Below are 27,092 nucleotides of genomic sequence, written 5' to 3' on the forward strand. Positions count from 1 at the left end.
AACCCCACAGACTGCATGCGGTGGTCAGCCGGTCCCCAGCGTCCAGCAGCAAACACATCGAATCCAGCTTTATTTTCCCCCACATTTGTTGGTGATGAGTCAAATGTATTTCAGTGTGAGACTCTCAGGGTAACCAATGGCGCAATAAAGGACATTAAAAGAGGACAAAGCCCTCCAGAGCCTTGGACAGCCTCTTATTATCGTTTCTTTTCAGCAACAGCCGTCTTGATATTTGGGGAGCTTTATTCCTGAGGACTCTGGAACAGACTCAAACCCTGCTGCTTTAAATAAGCATTACTGCTTAAAGATTGCTTTTTGCTGAAAATGTTTTACTTAGCAGCAGGCGCTAGCAGCTAGCAGAATGAGGTTAGGCCATCTCTGCTGACTGACTAGCATGAGTCACTTTGATATGAATATGTGATCAGGGATGAAGTGGCTTCTGAATATTAATTAGGTGGCCGAATGTTTGCCCAGCAGACTGATTTAGGTTTTTATTTTTTATTTTTTATTTTTTTAAAGTTAACATGTCTAGTGTTGTTTGGTCTAGGACTAGTGTCCCACTCATTTTCACTGAATAGAAAGCAGTTTAAGTTCTTCTTCTTCTTCTTTTTCTTCCTTTTTTTTCAGTTTTTCCTAAGCCATGAGGGTGAGTTATTGATGATAGAATTGTTTTTTTCTCTTTATCTTTGTTTATATGACCAGCTGCATATTTTTTATTTATTTATTTTTGCATCATGATTATTTCCAATAAGTAAGTAAATAAGTAAATAAATAAATAAATAAATAAATAAAATGTAATAATTATAATATGATTATTTAATAAATAAAATATAAAGATTAAAATAAAATAAAATGGTTAATTTTATTTATATAAAATAAATAAATATTTATAGTAAATGAATAAATAATGAAATAAATAAAATATGATTATTATAATGAAGTGTAATGATTATTTCTAATACATGAATAAATAACATATAATGATTAGGCCAATTTATAAAAAATAAACAAAATATACTGAGTATAATATCATAATGCATTTAAAAAATGTAATATACTGGCTATAATTAAATTATATTTCTAAATAAATAAAATCTATAATATGTACCTAAATATTTTATTTTATTCATTCATTCATTCTTGCATGTATTTTTTATTATAGATTTTTTTTAAAGTGGGGTAAAAGTGAGGGTGACGTGTTTGCTATGCTCCTGTATGTGATTATGAATATTATATTTTCTCATTTATCGGACTGAATAGGGGATTTAGATATGCAAACTGCTAAGCAAATGTCTTAGTTTTCCGAGTTTCTGGTCTTGTCAGCAAAGTTTTCAGCATATCATACTTGTTATCACAGACTGAACATTCTGAACCGTTTCACTTACACTTATAAAACAGAAAGCATCCAGCACCGCAATTCTTTTACACAACATTTGCACCGAGACCAGGAATGTGACCTCTCTTCTACCCTGAAGCCCCAATTACCCATAATGACACAGGGCCAATGATAAAATCCTGCTCCTTTCATCTGCCAAAGATTTATGCAATTCAAAATAGGGATTGGTGGTCTTTTCCCTCAATCATTACCCCTTATTATGTTTCTTGCAAGTATGTTTTAGGATGATAGAAAGTGCTGCATGTTCATCGTGGCATCTGGCGCACCGGGACTTCCTGTGATCATTTAGGAGGACCTGCGAGACGGACCCTCGGCAGCACAGGAGTCACCCCCTCCTGAGACGAGTTGTGGACGTACCCGTCCCGTTCAAGAACTGCAAATTACATGTGCATTTTAAAGCCAGTGGGACGAACAGGCTTCCTAATGCCCCAAACTAGTTTTCCCACGCTGCGCCTCCCAACCCTGTGACCCCTGATGGAAACATCTCTCCACAGCCGGCTTAGCTTTGACGCTTAACTGTGAACGCTCTAATTCCACACAGATGGCAGCTTGAGCAGCCACGCTCTTCCTGTGATGTTACGTCAATCACATGCGTGATGGCCCGGGTTACAGCGCAGGAGCAGAGGTTACGTTCCTCGTCTACTCCTCGGTGACCCCTCGCCCCGTCTCTGAAGAGGCTCTCAGGTGAGGTGTCCATTATGATAATTCATGGTGGAAGTCATGGCTGTTATGGCCTTTGATCCTGCTTTGATGGCACATTAGCATCGTCCGTGATTCACGTAGTCGCTCTCTATGGCTCTGGCTTGAATAGAAAGTGTTACCTTGATTCTAGAGAGACGGATGGAGAGAGGTGAGAGAGGAAAGTTTCCTCTCTCTTTCTTCAACAGTCATGCTAATTTCAGTTCCACATTTTTGGCCCTCAATGCAATGGCAGACGCCTCTGTCTAGAGATCAAGCCAGCACTTCAAAAGAACCTATACTTACACTTACACTACACTTAAATATATATATATATATATAGTACTTTTATTCAGCAAGAATGCATTAAATTGATCAAAAGTGACAATAAAGACTTTTATAATGTTACAAAGGTTTCATATAAATGCTGTTCTTTTAAACTTTCTATTCAACAAATAATCCTTAAAAAATAAAAAAATAAGCAGCACAGCTGTTTTCAACACTGATAATAATAAGAATGTTTCCTGAGCACCAAATCAACATATTACAATGATTACATTTTCAAAAAAAAGTAACAATATTACACAATATTAGTTTTTAACTGTATTTTTTCATCAGATAGCCTAAGAGGCTGATCAAAAATATAAAACAAAATATCGGTAACACTTGACAATAAGGTTCCAAACCTTAATTAATTGACCAATATGAATGAACAATGAACAATACATTTATTACAGTATTTATTAATCTTTGTTAATGTTAGTTAATGAAAATATGGTTGTTCATTGTTAGTTCATGTTAATTCACAGTGCATTAACTAATGTTAACAAGCTCAACTTTCGATTTGAATAATGCTGAAATTAACATAAGCTAAGATTAATAAATGCTGTAGAAGTATTGTTCATGCTTAGTTCATGCTAACTAAAGTAGTTAACTAATGTTAACTAATGAACCTTATTGTAAAGTGTGAACAAAAAATCTTACCAACGCCATACTTCTTAAAACTCCTTTCAAATTAGAATCAAATTGTGACTTTTGTCCTCTAAACTAAAACAATTAACAGTATAACTAAACATTAACAATATGTTTTAATAGCAGTATAAATCATTCAGGAAAGAGTCATCTATATAATATATTAAATTTGATTGACCGTATATAGTAAGTTTGATTTTAAAGTTTATTTGAACTGAAAACGTTTTTTTAATATTTGTTAACCAAAGGAAAGTTTTGATATTTTTGTCTGTTGCATTTTCAATGTTTGTTCGTTCATTTTTTTTTATTTTTTTTTTATAAATTCAGTGGAGATGATTATATGTTCTTCTAAATTGCATATAATGACATGTATTCAAATTACAGTTCTTGTGAATATTGAAGAAAAAATCTTCAAAATTAAATTTAAAATTAAATAAAAGGCTGCAAATCTAGTCATAACATGGTAATAACATGGTAATAACATGGTAACATCCAAAATGTTGACTTTTTGTGCATTTACTTATTAATGAAAAGTTATTGATTAGACAAAATATAGTTTATTAAAAAATTTTTTTTTAAAAATTAATAGTGACTTATAGCTCACATTCCACCATTCCAAATAATAAACTATGTAACATCCAAAACTTTGACACTGTTGCACATCTACTCATTCGTGAGTAAAATATAAAAGCCAAAATATGGCTTTAATTAAGTTAACTTTGACATTTTTGCACATTTACTTGTTAATGCCAAAATCTGAAACTCTTTCATAAGCTCACGTTCCACTAGGTCACAAATGACCTGGTAATGCAAAAGTTTTTGAATGCATTAGAAAGGACAAAGGCAGGTTATGAATTGGGAAATCTTACTCCATATAATGTGACAACATGCCCCCAAACCTCACTGGATGTTAAATAAACTGTATCTTTTTTCTGTGTGATAATATTGAAAAATGTAGTCTTTAGACCTTAGAGACTAGAAGGAAACAGTATGACAGTTAGCCCCGGTCTCCTGTAAATCATTTCACAAAGCTTGTGAAGAGGAAGGTATGTTAGCAGTCAGACTCAGGAAGAGGTGCTGATTTTCCATGCTGTGACTCAGGATGTTCAGATCTGTTACAGAGCATAACTGTCTCAGTGGGTTTAAAATATTAAAACCAGGTGAGAGTCGCTGCATCTTCTTTCTCCCCCTCTTCTCCTGTGTGTCTCAGAGCGGGCGAGACGAGTCCTGCAGGATCAGGATAAGGAGGGTAATTGAGCAGTAAATTGGACTCCCTGCTCTGTAGACGGGTAAGTGACATGATGCCACTGGCTTTGATAAGTGACACAGCTTCCTCTTCACAGACGGGTGTCAAACAGTGGCTTGAATGAAGGCCTGCTCATTGACTTTTCCCAAGGAGGTGCTTCAGACCTGAGTGTTGTTCTGTAAGTCTTGCTAATTAAACAGACAGGTGATAATAGAAGCGTTTTTGAGAGTCCAGGTTTTTTTTTTTTTTATTATTCTCCTATCATGCCAGTTCTGCTCATTTAGCAAGAAGATGCCATGAGCCGCTGCACAGAAACCGACAACAGGCCGGAAAACATTACCATGACTATCAGGCAGGACAGTGGTTCCTGTCAAAACATGTTACAGTTCACATTCAAAAAATAAAAACAAACAAACATTTTGCATAAGAAAAATGAAGCCATTAAAAATATTTGAATTGTGGCGTTATATTTATGCTCATTTCCCAGCAGATTCTCATTACTAAACATGGATTATTTTCTTTTAAATAATATATTATTCATATATAATTAAAATTAAAAGACATATTAAATAAATAGATCTAAATCAAAATTATATATACTTTAACAGAAAAATGCAGGAGAAGTAATGATAATTTGGTGGGGAAATGTAGATCGTGATTAATGGTACATTAATTTACATTTAATATGCTTAGTAATAAACATTCAGTAATCCAATTATTTTAAATTGAAATCATAAATTAATCATGTTTACTTTAAAATTTAAATAATAAATACTTATTTGTTTGTTTGTTTTTCTCTATTAATTTTTTTTTTGTTTGTTTTTATGTATTGATTTCATATAAGAAAAATAGACTCTATTTTTTAGGACCATTGAAAATTATTGTTTTGTCATATTATTTTCAGTTATGATCATTTCCCATTAAATTGTCATTACTGTAAAGCATGGATTTTTTAATATAATTTTTTTTTTATATATAATTTATATATAATTATACATCTAAATTATATATACGTTAAAAGAAAAAATCTAAATTCATTGCCGTTATGACAAAATAGTGGGGAGAATAATTATTTATTTATTAATAATACATACATATAATACAATAAACAGTTACAGTAATAATATCTATAGGTGGTTTTAACTAGATTTTAATTAACGATGCAATACAGTGTAATGAAATAGAGAAATAAATTCAGTACAAATCCAATGATGTTTTTAATTAAAATAAATTAATGAAATATGCCTTTAAACTCTAAATAATTGTTTCACATTAAATTAATGAGTTTTTAGTATTATTTTAACAACATAAACATAGGCTTCATTTCTTAAAGTAAACTATAATGTTCTGTTTGTTTGTTTGTTTGTTTGTTTGTTTGTTAAAATATAATGTTTTGTTTGTTTGTTTGTTAATGCGGTGTGAGAGCTGATGAGGGATTGTGTGGGTGTTTGTGATGGTGCAGGGGTTTAGGGCAGACACCGGACTGTAATGATCCATTCACCCTCAGGCTGATTTGGGGAAACGTTCCCGGAGCCCCTGCTGCCCATCAGGTGTGAATGAGCTCCCTTCTCACCTCACTCATGCCTTACATACAAATGGCCCGTCACCTCACAGAGCCGTGAGAAAGAGCCATGGATCGGCTAAACAGACAGGAGCCCGACACAATCCCACTCTCAGTCACATGACATCTCATTGTCATTTCATTTCACACAGTCTTGTGTATATAATCAAACAGCTCAAGGCTGCTTATAGCTACTTTACCCAGCATACAGCAGTGTAGCATGACATCTTTTAATAATCCTGTTTTCTCCTAATGTGTGCTAAAATGAGCTGTTCGTCTTTAAAAAGTTTCCTTTTTTGTATGACCGATTCATTTCGGTCAGCCGGTTCATGCAGACGCTTCATTTGCCTGTAATCTAATGTAAATGGGACCAGTCCAAAAAAAAGGTTCAGTGATGAATTGCATTAATTCATTTCCAGTTCATGTAGCTGCTTCACTTACCTTTGTTCATTTGTAATGTAAATGAACCAGTTCATTCAAAAGAATCAGTGATTCAGTTCTTTTTAAATCACGTCTTTCTAACTTAAATTGAGATCTTTCTTGTTTTGTGCCATGCGATACATAAAAATATAAAAATGAATAAAAATGAGTAAATAAAAGAGTATAGCTGTTTTAAATTTAAATAGATTGCTCAATAGTGGTATACTGATTACCATATCCATATACCACATTTACATAGCAATCCAAGGTACTTAAACAGTTTTTACAGGAAATATTAATTTACAGTATATATGTCATTTTTTATGTTACAAAGTGGCAACAAAAAGACCCAACACACTCTCATTGCCATTCATAACTATTTTACATTTTGGCGAATTGGTGGCGAAGTATGAATTTGAACATTTTCATCCAAATTCAGTTAGCTTTAGGGGTGGACATTCATGCTTTCGTGACATTCAGGTTTTCTTTTGTTTTTGTTTGTTTGTAAAAACGCATGTTTGTGAATTAATTTTGTAGAAATTAAATAAGATATTTAGGTTTTCTCATGAGACCTGATGAATTCAACTTCAGCTGTCAGAATTTCTCCAATAAACGAATCCTGAGACGAGTCAGGACAGGCCTGGTGGAGCAGATAGCGTGGTCTGAGATGCTGTCAGAGAGGAAGCACTAGCACACGGTTATCTCACATCACATGATTAGTGGCTGCTTTTAGAAACTGACCATCCTGACTCCTCTGCTCCACCTCTTCCCTCCCTGATAATTCTGTCACTCAGACGGTTGCAGTATTATTAGGCGATGCTTTAGGGAGCACTAGTAATGAGCTAATAATTAGTCATGTAAGCGGCTGATAAAACAGCGGAAGCTGATGTGAGAAAAAGGGCAGAGGAAAGATTTTACTAACAGGGGTTTGTGTATCTCACAGTCTCCAGCTGTGCCATATCAGATACGCTCTCCCTCTCTCTCTCTCTCTCTGGAGTGATTTTTATCTGCTTTTAATATATGGTAATATTTTAGTTTAGGGACCATTTTTCACTGAGTTGCTTATTAGCATGCATATTAGCTGTTTATTAGTGCTTATAAAGCACATATTAATGTCTATGTATATATATATATATATATATATATATATATATATATATATATAATATATATATATATATATATATATATATATATATATATAAAATTTATAGTATATAATGGTACTGAATGATTGCATAATCATACAATGATATTTACGTGGTATTTTCATGGAATGCCTTGGTATCACAATAGTGCATGTGCAAAAAAAAAAATAATAATAATTAAAACGGTTATACCATGGTATTTACATGGTATTCCAAGGAATTGTGAAGAAACCCATAATATGTGTATAAAAAGCATGGTATTACCCAGGTAGTTTCACATGGTATTTAATAATTACACATTTATATGATAATATTTGCATGGTTTTAACAAAGAAAGGCATATTACAGTAGTGCATGTGCAAAAACATGGTAATACCTTGGTATTTACACGGTACTCGACGACATTGTAAATAATATCATGGTACATAATGGAAAAACATGGTATTGTTGTGGCAGCTTCACATACACCATGGTACTGAATAAATCCATGCTCATTTTCATACAATAATATTTACATGGATACCGTGGTATTACAATAGTGCATGTGAGAAAGCATGGTAATACATAATAATGAAGGATTTCTATATTAATATACCATGGTATTTCCATGGTATTCCAAGGCATTGAAAAGAATACCAAAACATGAGCACAAAAACATGGCATTACTATAAAGGTTTCACATATAACATACTAAATAATTGCACATTCATTATAATACGATGGTATTTACATGGTACTGTCAAATAATACTATAATATTACAACAGTGCATGTGCAAAAACATGGTAACACCATGGTACTTTGTGTTACTCCTTTTGCAAAAAAGCCACCTGATTTCTATAACTTGCAGTTTAAATTCACAAACATACTGTGGCTGATTTTCTATTGTTTCCTTTGATATGGATGAGTATTTTTGGGTTTGATAAGGGTTTTTTCCCCAACAAAGGAAGTGTATTGTTGTATTATTGATGTGTATTTGTTAACTTGGACTTGGTTAGAGTGTGTTAACCTAATGAGTGTATCCATCTGCCTTTTACTAACACACCAGCTACTTTGAATTCAGTGCAGCACTTCATGACTACAAAACAGGTCTTGGCCATTTTGTGATCTGATTGAATTATATCTCTTTCCCACAAGCTGGTGTCTGCTTTCTACCCTTGACACCCCTCCCTCACGCCGCGCTGTGGGAAAAGAAAGCCATCCTGATTGCAGTGTATAGTGTGCATTGTAACAGGTAATTCAATTTTACACCATAGCCGGAGGCTGCACAATGCAAAGGCTGACGGCATGTAAAGACACAGAGAGGGCTTCACTAAACAGCCCTTCATGGCTCATGTATCTTTGTGCCTGTGTTAAAGTCATGTGTATGAGGGGATGAATCAATGAGAGCGGCTCGTCTGACAGCACGCGCCCTCTATTGGTGGCCTGCATCTCCATGCAAACTGCTTTGTCACCATTTTCCATTTTACACATTAAACAACAACAACAAAAGATTAGAAAGATTGAAATAGCATTTTCTTGTAAATCATATTGCAATAATCTTTATTTACAACTTTGAAAATGTATTTTTTTTACAGTTTATCGTTACATATGGTATATTCATATAATGCAGGAGAATAATCTGTATTCTGGTTTTGTTTTCCAGTAAAATATCGCAATGTCTTTAAAACAAAATCACTTATCTAATAATATGTGAAGATAATAAATTAGACCCCTTCTCATAATATATATACTATACATACTATATACCATATAGTATGGTGTACTTTGGATAGTCCAGTTGTTATTTGTGGTATATAATGTCATTTTTATTGATTTTTTTTTTTCTTTTTTTACCTTCTCATACCGTACCATGGTAGCGTCTTTTATATTGCAAGGTTATATATTGTCTATTAATATTATCCTCCCTATTTACTCAGTTATGTACAAAAAAGGAGCATGAACCCTAAAAAAAGAAAAGAAAATTTGGATAAATAAAGCATTATTGTTTTGTTTATTAACACATCTGCAAATAGTAATCTGCGCCAACGTAATGAAACACCAAGAGCTCCAAATTTTTGACTGAGGAAGTTCATTATTCAAAGCAACTTGACCACTTCATCCCAAAGCCTGAAGAGCTAATTTAATATCAGCACATTGTGAAGCGCAAGACGCCTTTGAATAGTAAAGGGAAGATGGATGGAGTTCGTTTGATTTAATTTCTAAATCCTTTAGGGTCCTTCAGACCAGCGTTTCTCAAGTGGGTTGCAGGTCTGTCCTGACAGGGTCATGGATACACTGAGAAAAGTGCATCACATTTAACATTTAGGTCTTCCGAAGTTTAAGCAAACTAAATAAAAAATTGACTTAAAATGTATTTTTGTAAGTTGGTCCAGAGTATTGTAGTTTGACAACAAAATAAACCATTTTTGTTGGTCATCAAAGGCAGCTTCTGTGATCTGTCACTCTGTACCAGAAAGTCAGATCAGATGCTAACATGCACAGAATGACATTCCCTCATCCTCAAAAAGCATGAACCAAACTACACAAGGTGAAAGAAAATATAACCCCGACTGCATTATTAAAACAGGAATAACAGGAATGGAAATGAGAGAAAGACGTCTCACAGAAGCCTCAGACGTTGTGTTCATGTCCCTCCCCCTCTTTTAATCGCTCCTGCCGCCTCTGGTGTTTCCCAGGCTGCAGACAGTGGGCCACAGGCCAACCATTCATATCTCTGAGATCATAGCAATACAAAGTGTGATACAAACATATAAATGGTGTGCAAGTGTCTCAGTCAAAAAACGATCAGAGAAAGCTACATTTTGGTGCTGGAAGAGTGGAAGACAGTGCTGGGGATGTTGTTGGTGCCTGTGACAGATGGTGTATAGTTTAGGAATGATAACAGCACTTTCACCGGCTCCTTTCCCACAGTAACACAAACTAAAGAGGTGAGAAAGCCAATTTATTGGAACAAAACTCACAGTCTCTGTCCTAAACCGGCCCAAATGGTGCTCACACCTCTTAAGCGCTCTGCTGAGAAAACCCCTCATTTGGCACATTTTAGCAAAACAGTGACACTGGGAAGAACAAATACAGCTGAAGGCATAATCTGCTGACCTTTTATGGCCATTTATGCACCTCTTTTGAGAACTAATTGTCTGTAGAATGGATTTAAAGATGAACGGAACAATTTTTCAATATTAAAACACTTAAATTATAATTAAAATCATCGTTTGTTTGAACAGTCCAACAGCAAAAGGACCCAACCAGTGGTGTGCCTTTGTGGACTTTTTGAGTGAGCAATGGCAGATGAGGAAAACGTTTGGGAAACATGTTTTAAAAAAGTCACTATGTGGTGTTACTAGTGGCACTTAAATTACCAACGCAATCTCATGAGTACATACAAGTTGCCGATTTTGTATAAAGTTGTACAGTTTGATTAGTAGTTAAATGTACAATTTTTAGAAAACAACTAAGCATGAAGGTTCACCCATAAACCTAATGGAGCCTAAGCAGATTGTACAGAAAATTCATACGCATTTGCTAACAATTCGCCAAACCTTAAATAGTAACGAATTGCCATAAAAGTTTTTGAAAAAAAATTACACACTTTCAACATAGAAAAATGAGTAAAATGGAGCTAACAATACTTTTATCCACATTTATCCAACATAGGTTCACTGGAAAAAAAATGCATCTCTCCTTACATTTTTTTTGCAAAACTCCAAAACGTTCCTATCCATACAATTCACTGCAGTTTCCAGATGAAATGATCACAAGTTGCTATAAAACTCTTACTTTTATTTCTTTTCACATTTATTTTGATCACAGGGGCAGATTATTGGTTAAATTTGCATATTTTCTTGCACAATAATATGTGACCTTAAAACACTTATACCACAGTGTATAAGTTGTAAATAAATACATGTTGATGTTTGCATCACAGAATCACCTCCTTGTGTTTTTCTGATGTAGTAAACTTGTTCTGTAGCTCACCTGGTACAGTGACTTTGAAGTGCTTGGGTACAAGTCCCCTGAAACAGAAGTCACAATAAAAGGCTCAAAGGTTTATAGTAGGGTTTGGTGTAGGTGGTATGCTATTTTTCAGTGCCACTCACCAGACATTTCATTTCTAAACTGCCAGACGTCGCCAGATTTACATCCATCTGTTTCAGATAAAACTGAACACACTTTTAACTCCATTCACTGGACATTTCACTTTGAAAGTGTCACAAAAGTAGCAAGAAGCAATGTAATATCAGTTTGAAGAAATGTTTTCCAATGAGCCTGGGTTGAGTTTATTGGTTGCTGAAGGCATTGCTAAAAAAGAGCAAATTAGCTGAAGTATTTTTCTAAACATGCATGAAGTTGGGTAAGAACGTTATGGTAGAATTGTAAAGGTGTTATTTCTGTGTGACCACACTCTTGCTTTCCAATATCGCTAATCTTGAAGCAGGAAGCAAGACACTTTGTCCTGTCACTGGCTAATCCAACTTAAGAAGCACCTCATGCAACACCCTTCTAGCGCTATCAGTTATTTGCATTATCACTGGGTCTTCTTATTCCACAAAGTGAGAATGTGGACATATTCTGGAAGATAATGATAGATATTATTGTGAGGGTGTGTGTGTGTGTGTGTGTGTGTGTGTGAGAGAGAGAGAGAGAGATGGTGTCATGTTTAGCAAATCTGCACACATCAACAAACAGAACTAATAAATATCTGCATTTGATGCATGTTCATGCGTAGACAACAAACGCCTTTCAGAGTCAGGATTCACATTTTTTCCTGATTTTGGGGGGAAAATCAGCAGAATTTTGTCTGAAAGATTTAAACTTAAAATGTGTTAAATGAAGAGCAGCCGGAAAGCAAATACAAAATAAAACTGTTAATAATGCATGCGTGGGCTTAAAGATGTGTAGAACTATGTGAATGGCCGGCAGTTGCAGATTCCATGTGAACAAGTGTTTATAGCTAACTACAAAGCAAAAATCTCATGGTTTGTGGTTTCCTCCACAGAGTGAACAGTTGTTAAGACAATCTGATTGTGTGCACTAGGCACGGTATTTCTTGAAACACAGTGGGGATTATTGTACTGGCTGACCAGTTTACTCCCATGGGAATGCTAGTGATAAGATCATAGTTAGTATGTGACATTTATATTCAACATTTAAGAATGATTTTCTGACAAGAGGTTCCAGTGTTTCCAGCCCAAACATGAATAATCTGAATAGTACAGTCACAGTTTATGGATAATAAGCAGAGTTAGGAAGCTACTTAAAAACTATAACATCTCCTATTTCAATCTTTTCAAAAAGCAGTTAAAATACATTTAAATATATATAAAATTTACTACAAGAAACTTAGAAATTATTGCTAACTACACAGTCATTCATTAATAAATGTTTACAGTTTTACAGTTATTGTTAATTTTAACTTTTATAATATTACAAAAGGTTTCTATTTATAAAAATATATAAAGAAAAAAATAATAATCTGTCCTTTTGAACTTTCTAAGAATCCAGGAAAAAAAAAAAAAAAACGGGTATGCAATTGGAGCTCCTATTACTTTGTATGGGGAACATTAAATTCTCCCAAACTGTTCACTAAGCTTACGATTAAATTTCATATTTGAAATCACCATAGAAATCTGACAACGGTGTCATAAATGTAGTTTCTTTTGCTTATAGCGTTATAAAAAGCTTATTTTTTCTACAGCTGCAGTGATGCGCTGACTTTACCGATTAGCAATTGGCTCTTTCATTCAGAAGGCGGGGCTTCATGCGATTGAGCGGCCATATTAAAGTCACCATGAAATAATTTAAAATTCTTATTTTTAAGTATTTATTATAAATAATTTTCCGTGCACTTCATTCTTTTTTTTAAATTCATGTGCCCTCGTAATCTTTTAAAGTCAGCATGAAACGTAAGTAGCAATTGTCTCTCTCTCGTGCGTGCGCTGTTAGGCATGTTTTGTGCCGTTGATTGTCCTCATCGTCATCTTCCTCAATAAATAAAACATTTCTTCAAACTAGGGTGTCGCCGGTGAATCCACTGGAGAGAAATCCCCTCACAACTAACTGCAAACTGGCTTTCAGATCTGCCTTCATTTTGTTAGCAACACCCCAACTTCCAACGATCCAATCAAGAAGGACGAAATCAAGTCCCGCCCTCGCATTTCAAATGCCGTTTCACTCGGATAGACGTCACAGTAGAGGAAAAAAAGACAATCGCTACTTCCGTTTCATGCCGACTTTAAGCATTGCATTTTTCCCAATTCAAAACTATACGAGTGATGTCTTGGGTATTCTTTAGTCAGTCTTTGATAAAAATAAGGAATGTTTCTTGAGCACCAAGCATATTAGAATGAGGGATTAAAGGTAGTGTAGACTGAAGATAGTTCAGACGGATTTAATGTCTAACTAAATATATAAATCAGATCACATAATTTACTTTTATGATAAAAATCATGTTTATTTTGCCTTAAATAAAGCGGGTCTCAATAAGTATTACACTGAACAGACAGATTTACTCTAAATAGAAGTAAAAGAGTCAAAAACATCTCTTAACTGGAACTCAGTGATTGAATGAGTGAATACGACCTTTGAAACGATCACTAAAATGAATGTTTGCAGCTTTAGTTTTCTCAGCTGTAAGGGACCATTCACACACAACGTGTTTTTACATTCCAGTGCACTACACTTTTTTACATTGTTTTTCTATGTAAACATGCTTGCAGGACAAGCTCAAGTTAAAATAAGTTCAGCTTTTTAAAAATTTGTCTCTAGACTTTGCGTTTTTCAAAGCAGGCTGTGAGTGAAATGCAGTGTGATCAAAATATCAGTTAAAAAACTGTATTTTCTCACGCTTCACCACAGCTGAGCTACTGTCACGAATGAAAAATGTAGTTATTTTGCTAATCTCAGCTTGTTACTCCCCAAGATTGATAACGACTATGATCAGTTTTTTTGGCTGATTATACACTTAGCGCCAACATTCAGTCCAATGGTCTGAAGTACCTCCCTTGCATCTGGTCCAACAATGGCCAAAGCCTGACTTTGTGTCTGCAGCTTAGGTGCTCCAGTTCTGACAGCTCAGATAAGGCCATTTTGAGTTTTCTCAGAATCATTAGCATTCTACCAATCAGCTGAGGAGGTGCTCCCACACCCCCAGAATCCAGACACACTGCCATATTGTGTGAAGGAGATCCATCATCATGTGTTAACGGGAATCCCTTGAAATACGCCTCATTCCCGTTCGCTCACAGACAGTATTGCATAGGAGGTGGGGGTGCTAGGGTCATACTGTCCTGGGAAAGTTAAGTTCTCCATTTAAATCAACAAACGATGTGGCCTTCTGCCGAGTATATGAATGTGCCCGGTGGCAGATGGCAGTGTTTCATACCCATAGACTCCAGCAAACCCTAATCCCCGGGGGATCGTGCATTCCCGGGTCATCAGTTGTTCACATCAAGGAGAAAAAAAGGGGAGCGCGCAAGGGACGGAGAGAGAGGGGAACGAACAAATACATCCCAGGCCACTTCAGGAGAAATGTAAGCCTGATTAGGTGTCGATCATCTCATTAGTCTGGAGATATTGGAAAGCCTCATGAATAATGACGCCGGCTAATTATAAAAGGCAGACGGTGTGTGTTAGCAGGACCTTCGTGGTTTATAGAGAAGAACAAGGCTCAGTAGGGTCTCAAACTCCTTTAGTTGCTCGACTGTCATTTGTTTATTAGATGCCCACTGATTTTCTTCATTGTTTGTTTAGGTGGGTGAGTGCCGCACCAGTCCCACGCTCCAGCCATGTGCGTGTGTTTGTACATATCAGCTGCTGGGGGTCAAACAAAGAGGCTCATGTGACTCAGCAGTTGAGGGAATAATGTTCCTCCCCCCTCAGGCTCTATTGCTGAGAGACTTTCTCACACCTCTCCATCTGGACGGGCTTCTTTCGAAACGTCAATCACAGCAGGGACTCCCATTTTTCAGCCAGCTTTGGGGGATGACCTTCTCTGGGAGATTTGGTGAAAAGTCAGTCAGATTGTTGATTTCAGCTCGGGACTTTTGAGAGATGATCGCACAGAAGTTGGCTTAATCTCGCCTGGAGGTGCAGAAGAGTCATATAAAAGTCATTCGACTAAAGAAGCTGTCGATCCTTTGAATTGACGTTCTGTTATATTTTGTTGTAAATAAACAAACAAAAAAAAACGTTCATGCTTTCAGGGCTAATGAGTCAAAATCATATAAAAGGTGCTACAATTTAAAAACTAAACAATTCATTTAAAAAAATCAAATGTGACAGGTGATCTGACTCAGCTTTTTTTTTGTCTACTAGTGGTTGTTCTGCAATTTTACAAGCATCAATGAATGGAAATGATTAGAAGCCCTTTAGTGGAATCATAAAATGTCACTGAAATGTGTGTGATGTTTTGTGTTTGAGCGCCCTCTGTCAATAAAATCAGAAAATAAAATTTAGTCTGGGTCCCACTCTTGTGGCCATACTAATGGGAATGAAAAGAGTACATAAATGTAATTTTTTTTCTGATATACAATTATATTTAAACAACATAATTAAAATAAAGAAGAAAAAAGCTTATTTTCTTAAATGTGGATTATGGCAGGCTACTGCAATTGTGTGCAAATATACATTCTTTTAATTTCGTTCATTGTCAAATTCATGAATGCATTAAACCCTAAATTTTATTTCCATCATATCCTCCTGTTAGTATAAACAGAAAAATTTTAAACATAGCGTTACAATATAATATAGCGTTAAAATGCAGTTTTGTGGTTTAATTCATACCTGCATAATTGAAAACAATGTGTAGTCATATATGGGAAAACATTTTTATTATTATTATTATTATTATTATTTAAGAAAGAGGTGTGCCCCAAGGTTCAACACTGGGTCCACTTCTCTTTTCTATTTATGTAAATAACTTTCAATAAATTTTTAATGACTGTTGTATTTAACTCTACACTGATCACACTTTTATACAGTGGGTATAGAAAATAATCACCTCCCCCCCCTTTAAAAAATAATCCAATGTTCTTGCTTTGCAGCCTGAAATGAAGATGGACACAGTTTTTGTTTTATCCAGCTGTACTTATAACATCCAAGTGAAAGATATAACACCAACATTTCAGAGAGTTGGAAAAAGGATCACCCTCCTAAAAGTGACTTGTAAACTCAATAAGGTGTAGCTAATGATCTTCTCAATGGCACACAAAGCCATTTGACTTTCATCTGTGATCAGCTGTGGTCATTTTGATTAGCTGAGCATGAAAAGAGCTTTCCTGGAGCATTTCAGTCCATGGTAGTGCAACTGAAGCATACAATCAGTTACGGGTGGCAAGGCAAGATCTCTGGGATAAAGTTGTGGACAGGCACAAGTCAGGAGATGGATAAAAAAAAATAAAAAATCAAAGGCTTTATCATTGCCTAGAAGCACAGTGATGTCTATTATTAAGAAGAGGAAGGTATTTGGTACAACACAGACCCTCCCTGGATGATGATGTCACTCCAAACTGGATGAAAGAGCCGGAGGAAACTGGTCAGAGAGGCCTACAGCAACTCTGAAGCAGCTGCAGGAATGTATGACAAAGATGGTCATTGTGTGCATGTGTCATCAATATCACAAATTCTCCACAAATGTGGCTTGTATGGGAGGGTTGCAAAAAAAAGCCCCTCCTAAAGAAAGGCCACATACAGTCAGACTGAGCTTTGCCAAAACACACTTTGAAGATTCAGAGGCAGATGAGATGAGACTAAAACTGAATTATTTGGCCTCAACACCAAACGATATGTCTGGCAGAAATCCAGTAGAGCTCACCATCCAAATAACAGCATCTCTTCAGACTGTAATGAAAGTAAAAGATGATTCAACAAAATACTGACACAAGGGGGTGATCCTTTTTCCAACTCCGTGATTCTGTTTTTGTTTTTCCTTTTTTTCCTGACATATTGGTGTTATGTCTTTCACTCGGATGTTATAAGTTCCACTGAGTCCTACATACAGCTGGATAAAACAAAAACTCTTTATGTCCTTATTTTAGGCTGCAAAGCAACAAAATGTGATTATTTTAAAGAGAATGTTGATTCTTTTCTATACCCCCTGCACAAAAAAAAAAAAAAAAATCTGATCTTCTACAAATGTAAGATTCTCTTCAGTCTGAGTTTGTCTTTTTGATAGGCTAATAAATTGGTGCTCACAGTGCTCCACTCTCCAGTCCAGCTGGTGTGCCAACCACCAAAAACGCTATGCCCACATCTGAAGCAGCTGACCACACATCGACCTCATCAAGCCCAACTACAAGAAGCAGGACAGCACGGCGGAAATGCACGTTATTGAGCAAACGAACTGTAAATAACACTATATTAAGAAAAACATGTAAAATAATTAGAATAATAAGGTTTTTAATGTTTTTGAATGGAGTCTCTTATATGCTCCCAAGGCGGCATTTATTTGATAAAAAAAACAGTAAACAGTCAATATGTGTTGATAACACTATGGCACATTAAATAATGTTACTATTGTATATTAATTATAAAAATGCTAATTTATTTCTGTGATAGCAAACCCGAATTTTTCAGCCTTACTCCAGTGTCACATGATCCTTCAGAAATCATTCTAATATGCTGATTTGGTTCTCATTTATTATTGGGGCTAAATTATTATATAATATTGATTCTTCCTGTTATCAATGTTTAAAAAAATGCTGCTTAATATAATAAGCAACTGATGTCCAGGATCCAGTCTCCTGTAGGTCTTTCACCCAGAAGTGAGTCGCGGCCATGCAGGGCTGGCGGGTGTCTATGGAGGTAAACACACACAGTTCATTCACTCTCTGCCGCTGCTAATGATATCTGAAACGTGAACTTAGACATTTTTAGTTTTTTTATAATTTGTGTTAGCGCGTTGTTTGTTTTTTGTTTTTTTTTTTTGTTTGTTGGTGTTGGTGGGTGAGGTCAGAGTGACTCCCGCCTCGAGCATCTTTCTCACGGCTTGTTTTGTGTCCTAGGACGCGCACAACTGCATCCCGGAGCTGGATGATGAAACCGCGATGTTTGCGGTCTATGATGGTCACGGAGGTACGCTGGTGACGATCCCCCGGAAGAACCATACAAATAGTCCTTATATCATAGTGTGGTGCAAGGAAAAGTCTCAAAGTCGTAGTCACCCAAAAATAAAATCACTGTAAGACCAATCCCTTTTGTGGAACCTAAATTATATTTTGAGAAATGTCTCTTTTTTTTTTTTTTTTTTTTTTTTTTTTTTTTTTTTTTTTGTCTTTACGGTGAAACCAAAACCGCTTGGTTATCGGTATTCATCAAAATATCACCTTTTGTGCTCCACAGATGGATGGGACAGTGTGAAGGCGAGGAAATGATGAATTGCAGTGATTGGTGTTTTTGGATGAACTCTTCCTTTAAAGGTGTAGTTCACCCAAAAATAAAAAACTCTCATCATTCACTCACCCTCGTGGTGTTCCAAACCTGTGTGAGTTTCTTTGTTTTATTGAACACAAAAGAAAACGTTCCAAAGAATATTAGTTACAAAACCGTAGACGATAGCCACAGACTTCAATACTGTGGTAGACGATGGCTACAGTCAACTGTGTAGTTATCCATGTACTTTTGGGTGAACTATCCCTTTAAAGTCATCATACGCTAAAAATCTCACCTTGTGACTGTAATGTACAGTAAGTCAAATAATTTTTGGGTGAACTAAAAGTGTTTATGATATTCATGGATGAGTTGATAATTTTGTTTAGTGAGTGTTTTGCTGCGTGTCTCCAGGTGAAGAGGTTGCTTTGTATTGCTCCAAGTATTTACCTGACATCATTAAAGAGCAGAAGGCGTATAAGGATGGCAAACTGCAAAAGGTAACTCTTGCTGCACCTCACACGGTTGTTTGCGCTTGTCTGATTATGACCAAAATCAGTCGTGACTGCTGTGATCCTCAACTCTGTGGTATTTTGGTAGAGTTCATGTGTGTAAATATGATCGTTCTGAATTGATTTGAAGACCGCAGGGCTTTGCAGGAAATTCGTTATTGTCTCTCATGTGCCTTTCTGTAGTCTAATTAGATTATATCATATCTGAAAATGGGTATAACCACTGGCTACGTTTACATGCAGGCAAATAATCTGTTAGTAATCGGGTTGACCGCTCGATCGGATTGAAAGGGGTGCTTTGTTCCTCTTCTAATACGATTGAGAGTGCATGTAAACACTCGATCGGATTGAAAACCGAAACTGAAAGGACTGCGCATGTGCAATGATGTAGAAATAGCGTAATGTTTAGCGTTCATGTAAACACTAGCAGAATGAATTCAGTCCGATTGAAACAAAAGCTGTGCGTGTAAACACAGCCATTATGTTTATGCTGGTTGCTGTCACATTCCCAGGCTCTGGAAGATGCGTTCCTGGCTATAGATGCCCGAATCACCACAGAGGAAGTCATCAAGGAACTTGTTCAGATAGCTGGACGTCCTCAGGATGAAACCGAAAAAGTAGCAGATGAAGATGATGGTTAGTGTTGGGCTTGTATATGAGGCATATTGAGTCATCAATATTTTAGATCAGTGTTTCTCTAACCTTTGGACTCCAGGGCCCCCTGCCATCCACAATAATATGCCAAGGCACCCCTCCTGTCTTTTACAGAAAATGAGTGTCCATATATTAAAATATTAAATCGTACAATTCTAGAATTTTGAGGGTGACTTAGTAGCAGCTTGTTTTAAAGATTGTTCTTGAAACAAATTTTGAAGCATCGTTTGAAGATTTAAGATGCTTTCTAATGCTTTAGATCCTTTTATAAAAATTTTTGGTGTGGTTATAGTTTTCAATCTGTTTTATGGAGATTACTTTTCTTTTGTTAAATATTTAAGCTTATAGAAATGGTTCTGACCGCCCTGCGAAATGTTGTTTTTCATTTTTGTTCTTATTTTGGTGGCCTGTTTAATTAATGCAACATTAATACTTAATATACGCACTTTCTTTAAAGGATACAATTTCATTATATTTCTTTTATTAATGCTAAGCAATGTTATTTATAATATATTATATTTATATTAATATATAAGTGACAAGCAAGTGCAGTGTGTGTCGTGAGAGTTGCAGATAATGAGCTTTAGTTAGTATTTTGTCAGTAAGTTGTAAAATGCATACAGTTTAACTGCTGCAAATTAATATTCATCTTTCTTGTCAGTTGATAATGAAGAAGCAGCTCTGCTGCATGAAGAGGCCACCATGACAATTGAGGAGCTGCTTAGCCGCTTTGGACAGAACCAAAACAAAAATGGCAAGAAGCCGTCTCCAGGTGCCTCTAAAGAGTCTGAGGATGAAAAGAAATCTCCTGCTGAGAAGGGAATCAATGGTGAGACGGGAAGCAGGGCTTCTGGAGCGGACAGCAATGGGAAGGAGAAGGCAGCCGCTGCTGGAGATGCGGCCGGAGGCTCCAGGATGAGGGCCTGTAGACGGGCGGCTGCATCCGGTGCGAGTAGTGGCTCTGCTTCTGATGGATCTGCTGAGAAGTCAGGGACGACTGGGGATGCTGGTCCTTCCTGCTCCTCATCTGCAGCTCCTGCTCCAGGAAGTGCCAAGTCCAAGTTCTTCGAGGACAGTGAAGAGTCAGAGGAGGGAGAAGATGAAGAGGAGGGTAGTGAGGAAGAGGTGAGGGGACTAATCTAGCACGTTTGCACAGTTCAGGACTAGGTTTGTGTAATGGCCGAGGTTCTGGGTTGCTTGCATTGCAAGTTCAATCTCAAAGAGTAAAGTTTTTATATTGTGCTTTTCACAATGCACATTTTAAAGCAGCTTTACACAAAATGAATGTAATACCATAGTTTACTACACCAGTGGTTCCCAACCACATTCCTGGAGGCCCCCCAACACTGCACATTTTGTATCCCTCCTTTGTCTGAGACACCCAATTCAGATCTTCAAGTCTCTACTAATGAACTGATGATCTGAATCAGGTGTGTTTGATTAGGGTGACATAGAAAACATGCAGTGTTGGGGGGGCCTGCAGGAATGCGGTTGGGAAACTGTACTACACTACCATTCAAGAAACTGATATGCAATAAATTCAAATACAACACTAAAATTCAAAAGTTTGGGTGTCAGTGAGATTTTAGTTGTTTTTGTTTTAAAAAAATAAAACAAATGCTTTTATTCAGCAAGGTTGCATTAAATTAATCAGAAGAGACACTAGCTGGGTTTCCATCCAAAGTTGTGAGTTTAACTTCTGCGTGAAATTGGAATATCGCATAAGCAGCGTTTCCTTCCACAAAATAGTCACTTCCTGATAAACTGGCACTGAATATCACTAAGAGAAGTAGGAGATTTTCATATATAATAAATGACTTGCGCCTCGGAGTGAGCAGACGAAACACAATAAATGTGGTCATTGCTTTCAGAGGTGAAGTTGACGAGAACAATAAAAAGTAAAAAGTTCAAGTACGAGTCATCTTTACAGATGTCACTTTTCAGTAATGATGCTGAAAATTCAGCTTTACATCACAAAAATAAATTACATTTTAACATTACTCAGTTAGAAAGGTTATTTTAAGCTGTAATAATTACTGTTGTTTTTTTTTTACTGTATTTTTCTTTTTCAAAAAAAATTCTAAAAATGTAAACTAGTGTACATTTTGAATATGGCACAGTATATATTGTGTACTAAATGCTATTTGCAACATTTTTGGAATGTTGAACATTTAAAAAAAAAAAAAAAAAAGTGCTACTTTACATCAGAGTGGTTTCTATTTTTCGATGTAACTGTTTTTGTTATGGCCATTAGGACTGCAGTGAGGAGGACGGTGAGAACAGCAGTGAGAACGATGAAGAGGATGACACAGAAGAGGGAGAGGAAGAGGATACCGATGAAGAGGAGGAAATGTGCTTGCCAGGCATGGACGGAAAAGAGGAGGTTAGCATGTGTCATGGCCTCTGAGATGTGGTTAATTGTGGAAAATGTAGTGCTCATTCATGAAATGAAGCATGTGACTCATTCGGTCTTGATGTTCCTGTTCTTCAGAGACCTGTTTGCTGTTTTTTCTGTGGAACACAAATGGAGAAGTTTTGGACCGATCATCCCTGTGCTGTAGCAGTCAAATTAAGATTTTGCTTAAAATTCAAATTTTGTGTTCCACAGCAAAAAAAAAAAAAGAAAAAGAAATAAGCATGCTATTTTGGGTGAACAAATTCTTCCTCAAGCCAATGCTTTGAAAACTTAAAACAAGTTGTTACTAGTGGATCACATGACCATGTGCGTAGTCTGTTTGATTTACTTTTTTTTACTCTCTCTCTCTCGGTTATTCAGCCAGGTTCAGACAGTGGCACCACAGCTGTAGTTGCTCTCATTCGTGGGAAGCAGCTCATCGTGGCCAACGCTGGAGACTCCAGATGTGTGGTGTCTGAAAAGGGAAAGGCGGTGGACATGTCCTACGACCACAAACCAGAGGACGAGCTGGAGCTGACCAGAATCAAGAACGCTGGTGGGAAGGTGACGATGGACGGCCGTGTCAATGGAGGCCTGAACCTCTCCAGAGCGATTGGTAACACTGCTGTTTACTGGCTAATATATCTTTGCAGATGCTTTATTTTGCACATTTCGTTTTTGATTAAGAATCGTATAAAAACAATAAATGTTCTTGTGTTTTCTTGTAGGTGATCACTTTTATAAAAGGAACAAGGCTCTTCCCCCTGAGGAACAGATGATCTCTTCTTTACCTGATGTCAAAGTGCTGACTCTCAATGAAGACCATGAGTTTATGGTTATTGCCTGTGATGGCATTTGGTAAGACTAATAACTCACATATAACATGATTTTGTAAGTTGGATTCTTAGGCTGTGGGATGTTTTGAATATATGTTTTTGTAAGTTGCATGTTTTGTATTCAAAATATATTTGCTTGATTTTGGTAGTCATATAGGCTAAAATTATTATAAGCTAATGATTCAAGATCATTCACTTGGCTAACGTTCTTTGGTTTATTTTTAATTACATTTTGCTTTGAGTTCTTTTAGCACTTTTGGTAGACGTGATTGATCCTCTAATGGGGGTAAAAATAATTTTAAATCATTTCTGGACAAATGAGAATCATTTCTCTCAAACATGAGGAATCCTCCCATAATTTTGCATACAAGCAATAAAATTGTTCTACTCCTTGTTCTAATGCTGATGCATTGAGTATTTTAAGTGACCGACTGCATGCCTGAGGCCAGTCATTTATATGAAATACCATCTCCATATCAGGGCTTTCAGCACATTTGTTTTTGCATACATGATTAAGTTGTTCTAGTTCCTTTTTTTCTTTTTCGTCATGAGTTTAGATTAGATTTTAGAACAAAATTTAATGAATCATGATTTATGAAAACATTCACTGCAAATTTGTACATCCTCATTATGCTCTCAACTGTGGTGACATTGTGCATCTAGGTTTAATGTAGTCACTCAATTTAATGTAATGTTCACATTAGATTAAATTCACATTCGTGCAGTTTCATGCATTTCGCTCTGATTTGTGAATGTACTTTCCATGAGAAATGCTTTGTCCGTTTTGAGGGGTTTACTGTAACTACTCTGAATAGTGAGCTGATGACATTTTCTGTGTGCGTGTGTGTGTGTGTGTGTGTGTGTGTGTAAAGGAATGTGATGAGCAGTCAAGAAGTGGTGGACTTTGTAAATGAGAGATTGAAAACTGAGGCTGGTAAAAACAGACCCCTTGCCATTATTGAAGAGGTAAGTACTGAAAAGTTGATTTTTTTGGAGGTGTGTGTTGTGAAGTGTGGTTTTTTTTTTTATAATTTTCTTTTTGTGTTTATAAAATGTGTATAATTTTTCTGTTGATTGTTAAATATGCAAATGGTCAGATATGGATTAAGTGACTTTTTTTCAGGATTAAGCTTTTTTCTTTTCTTTTTTTTTTTTTTTTTTACTTTACAAGGCTACATGCCATTTACATTTGTTGTTTTGCTGCTGTTTTGAAAATCATCGAATTTTCACTGAAATATGTATTTATGCTGTTTTCTAAAATGAAACTGTTAAAAATATATATTACTGGCATTAATATTATCTTGTAGTCATTATAAACCATGAATAAAATATCAGTCAGCTTGCTAAGAAGTGTTTTTGTTCACCGCTAGCTGCTGGACCACTGCTTAGCTCCAGACACCTCAGGAGACGGCACAGGATGTGACAACATGACCTGTATAATTATCACCTTCCCCCCACACCTTGGGAACAGCATAGGTGAGAGCACCAAGAAGAGAAATCTGGAGGAAACCGCAGCGGAGGAAAACGGCAACGACAGCAAAAAACCCAAAACTGAATAGAGGTGCTGCTGTTGAGCGTGCTGATCATTTTCAGGACACTTTCCCGTTTGAACACAGACCACTGGGAAAAATTTTAAGGATAGCTCCATAAGAAAGAGCGTTTTAGTTTTAAACGATTCAAAGACGCAAGCAACTAGAACTGTTAACCCAGACCATTTGTTCTTTGATCTGATTTGTTTAATATGTCTGTCAACAATATACATAATTGATAACTGAATAAACAAAGCGCAGTATGGTAGCAGAGATGATGGCACACACGAGTCGGTGTCCTCCTGATGTATCTGTCTCCTGCATCGTACCCTCGTTTATGTACATAGTGTTTTCCAATAACTGTCAACTTTTTGATTTATTTTTCTTTTTTTAGTAGTGGATCCTTGACAGTGTTTGTGACCTTTTTTCTGAACACCAATATGTTATTGATCAAATGCTTTCTTTTTTTTTTTTTTTTTTAAATGTGATGAAAGCTGCTTGTTTTTTTTTCCTGATGAAGCCATCGTCCACACAATAATCCTGTTGAAATGCTCTGATGCTGAAGTACACAGACATTCCTTTCTCCCTTGTTTCTTGTTAGTGAAGAACATCCTTCTGTTTGCATTGTCATTGATCCTAATGTCTAATAAATAGGCTTCTTTAATTTCCATCAGAAGGCGAACATTGGGATCAATACCTTATTTGGAAATAATTCAGTAAATTGCAGTTATAGAGTAGAAATCCTCACTGCAGAATAGGGATTTTCTCATTGTCCTCAGTCTTGAAGCATCCATCTAATTCATTATACGACGTACTTTGGAATATATATTTTGGTACTTTTTCAGAACATCTTGGTGGGTTGTACAGGGAAGTCATTGCTCAGAACTACAATTTTTTTCTGTATCAATAAACAAGTGGAGACGAGTACCGCAATGATGTTTTTCTTGTGGGGAATTGGGGTTTGCTCAAGCAGCAAGGGCATTTGGTGTCCGTCCACTGATTTCTGTTGTTTGTGAGCCGAACAGCAAATACTGATCCAAATACGGAGCACTGTCAATGTATTGCAGTGCTTACATGAGTGTAACAGGCAATTTTTTTATAGTTATACATGCACACTTTAAACTTGTTTTTGACTGAATTGAATATTTTTACATTTAAAGTTGTTAAAAATAACCAATCGCAGAACTTGAAAATTTTCATTGTTGCAGATATTGACATATTTTGAGTTTTTTATTAAATATACGTTTAATACATTTAATGTTTCCCATCTTTCCATGAATTGTATTAGTATATGAGACATGAATCATTAGAGGTGCACTTTTTAAGGAACTTTGGCATGCTGTACTATAGCAATAAGCCCAAGGAAGCTCTGATTTACCTTGAATACAGAGCAGATAAGGGGTGTGTGTTGCAGAGTGCCTAAAACCTGGCTTTTGGCTTCACAAGATGTTAACTGATGGACTGGAGCTTAGTGGATGTTTTTAACAGCTGTTTGGACTCTCATTCTGACGGCACCCATTCACTCATGTTGACAGTTAATGTAATTCTCTACACCTGTAGTTACTCTGATGGACACCTGTGTGAATCTGAGGAGAACTGATTTCATACATCCACTAAAATCAATAAAACACCAAGTGGATAAACGTTATCAAAAAAAAAAAAGGCTCAGAAAAGTAAAAAATCTCATGCAGCATTTATTTGTAGATGCCATATAGCCTATAATGCAATCACATCCATGCATTTTAAAGCCGACTTGTGTCCACTATGCAGATGAAATAGATGAGTTATTTCATTCAGATTCTCTAAAGATAGAAAAGAAAAACTGAAGCGTAAGCATCATTCACCACAGTGGAGCTCTTCTCAGCATGCCCTCCCAGCAATACGACTCAGCCATCTGAAACCAAAGAAAGCTGAACAGACACTGACACTGTAATATTCACCTGACATTCCCTTCTAACTGACACCTATATTAAACAGATTACATTGTTGATGTAGATGATTATTTTGATGATGGTCACACAGCTACATGAGGAATAACATTTTACCTGCATTCGTTTGTGAAGAAATACCAGCTTTTGATTCAGTAACTCAGTGTCCTGCAATTAAAAGCATTAAAGTATCTGCCATCATTTACGACAATTACGTTTTTGCTCTTTAATAGTTGTGTGGCTTTTAGTCTATGCTATATACACTAGTGCACTCCAGTTGACACAATTTACTATTAGCATGCATATTATTTAGAACTGACCTTATATCTTTCTTTAAAACAAAACAAAAATATATCCTGATGACTTACAGACTTCAGTCAAATGCTCTCTGCCTAATACTAGCTACTGGCCTAATAGCAAGTAGCAAATCATGGCTCATCTGTGACGTAAC

The 27,092-nt window shown here is 36.1% G+C and overlaps 1 protein-coding gene across 1 annotated transcript; it reads left to right on the plus strand.

The window, feature by feature from the left end:
- The first annotated feature begins 1,985 nt into the window (after positions 1-1,985).
- On the plus strand, positions 1,986-25,637 carry LOC109093854 (protein phosphatase 1G-like). Its single transcript, XM_042768294.1, has 12 exons — positions 1,986-2,080; positions 4,390-4,445; positions 18,189-18,223; positions 18,424-18,493; positions 19,202-19,287; positions 19,812-19,935; positions 20,615-21,078; positions 22,208-22,336; positions 22,730-22,964; positions 23,077-23,206; positions 24,057-24,150; positions 24,555-25,637. Exons 1-12 carry the CDS (start codon positions 1,986-1,988, stop codon positions 24,741-24,743), a joined length of 1,707 nt encoding a protein of 568 aa, XP_042624228.1. The 3' UTR covers positions 24,744-25,637.
- Positions 25,638-27,092: the final 1,455 nt, after the last annotated feature.

This window comes from Cyprinus carpio, chromosome A13, assembly GCF_018340385.1.
Source record: "Cyprinus carpio isolate SPL01 chromosome A13, ASM1834038v1, whole genome shotgun sequence".
Lineage (NCBI taxonomy): Eukaryota > Metazoa > Chordata > Actinopteri > Cypriniformes > Cyprinidae > Cyprinus > Cyprinus carpio.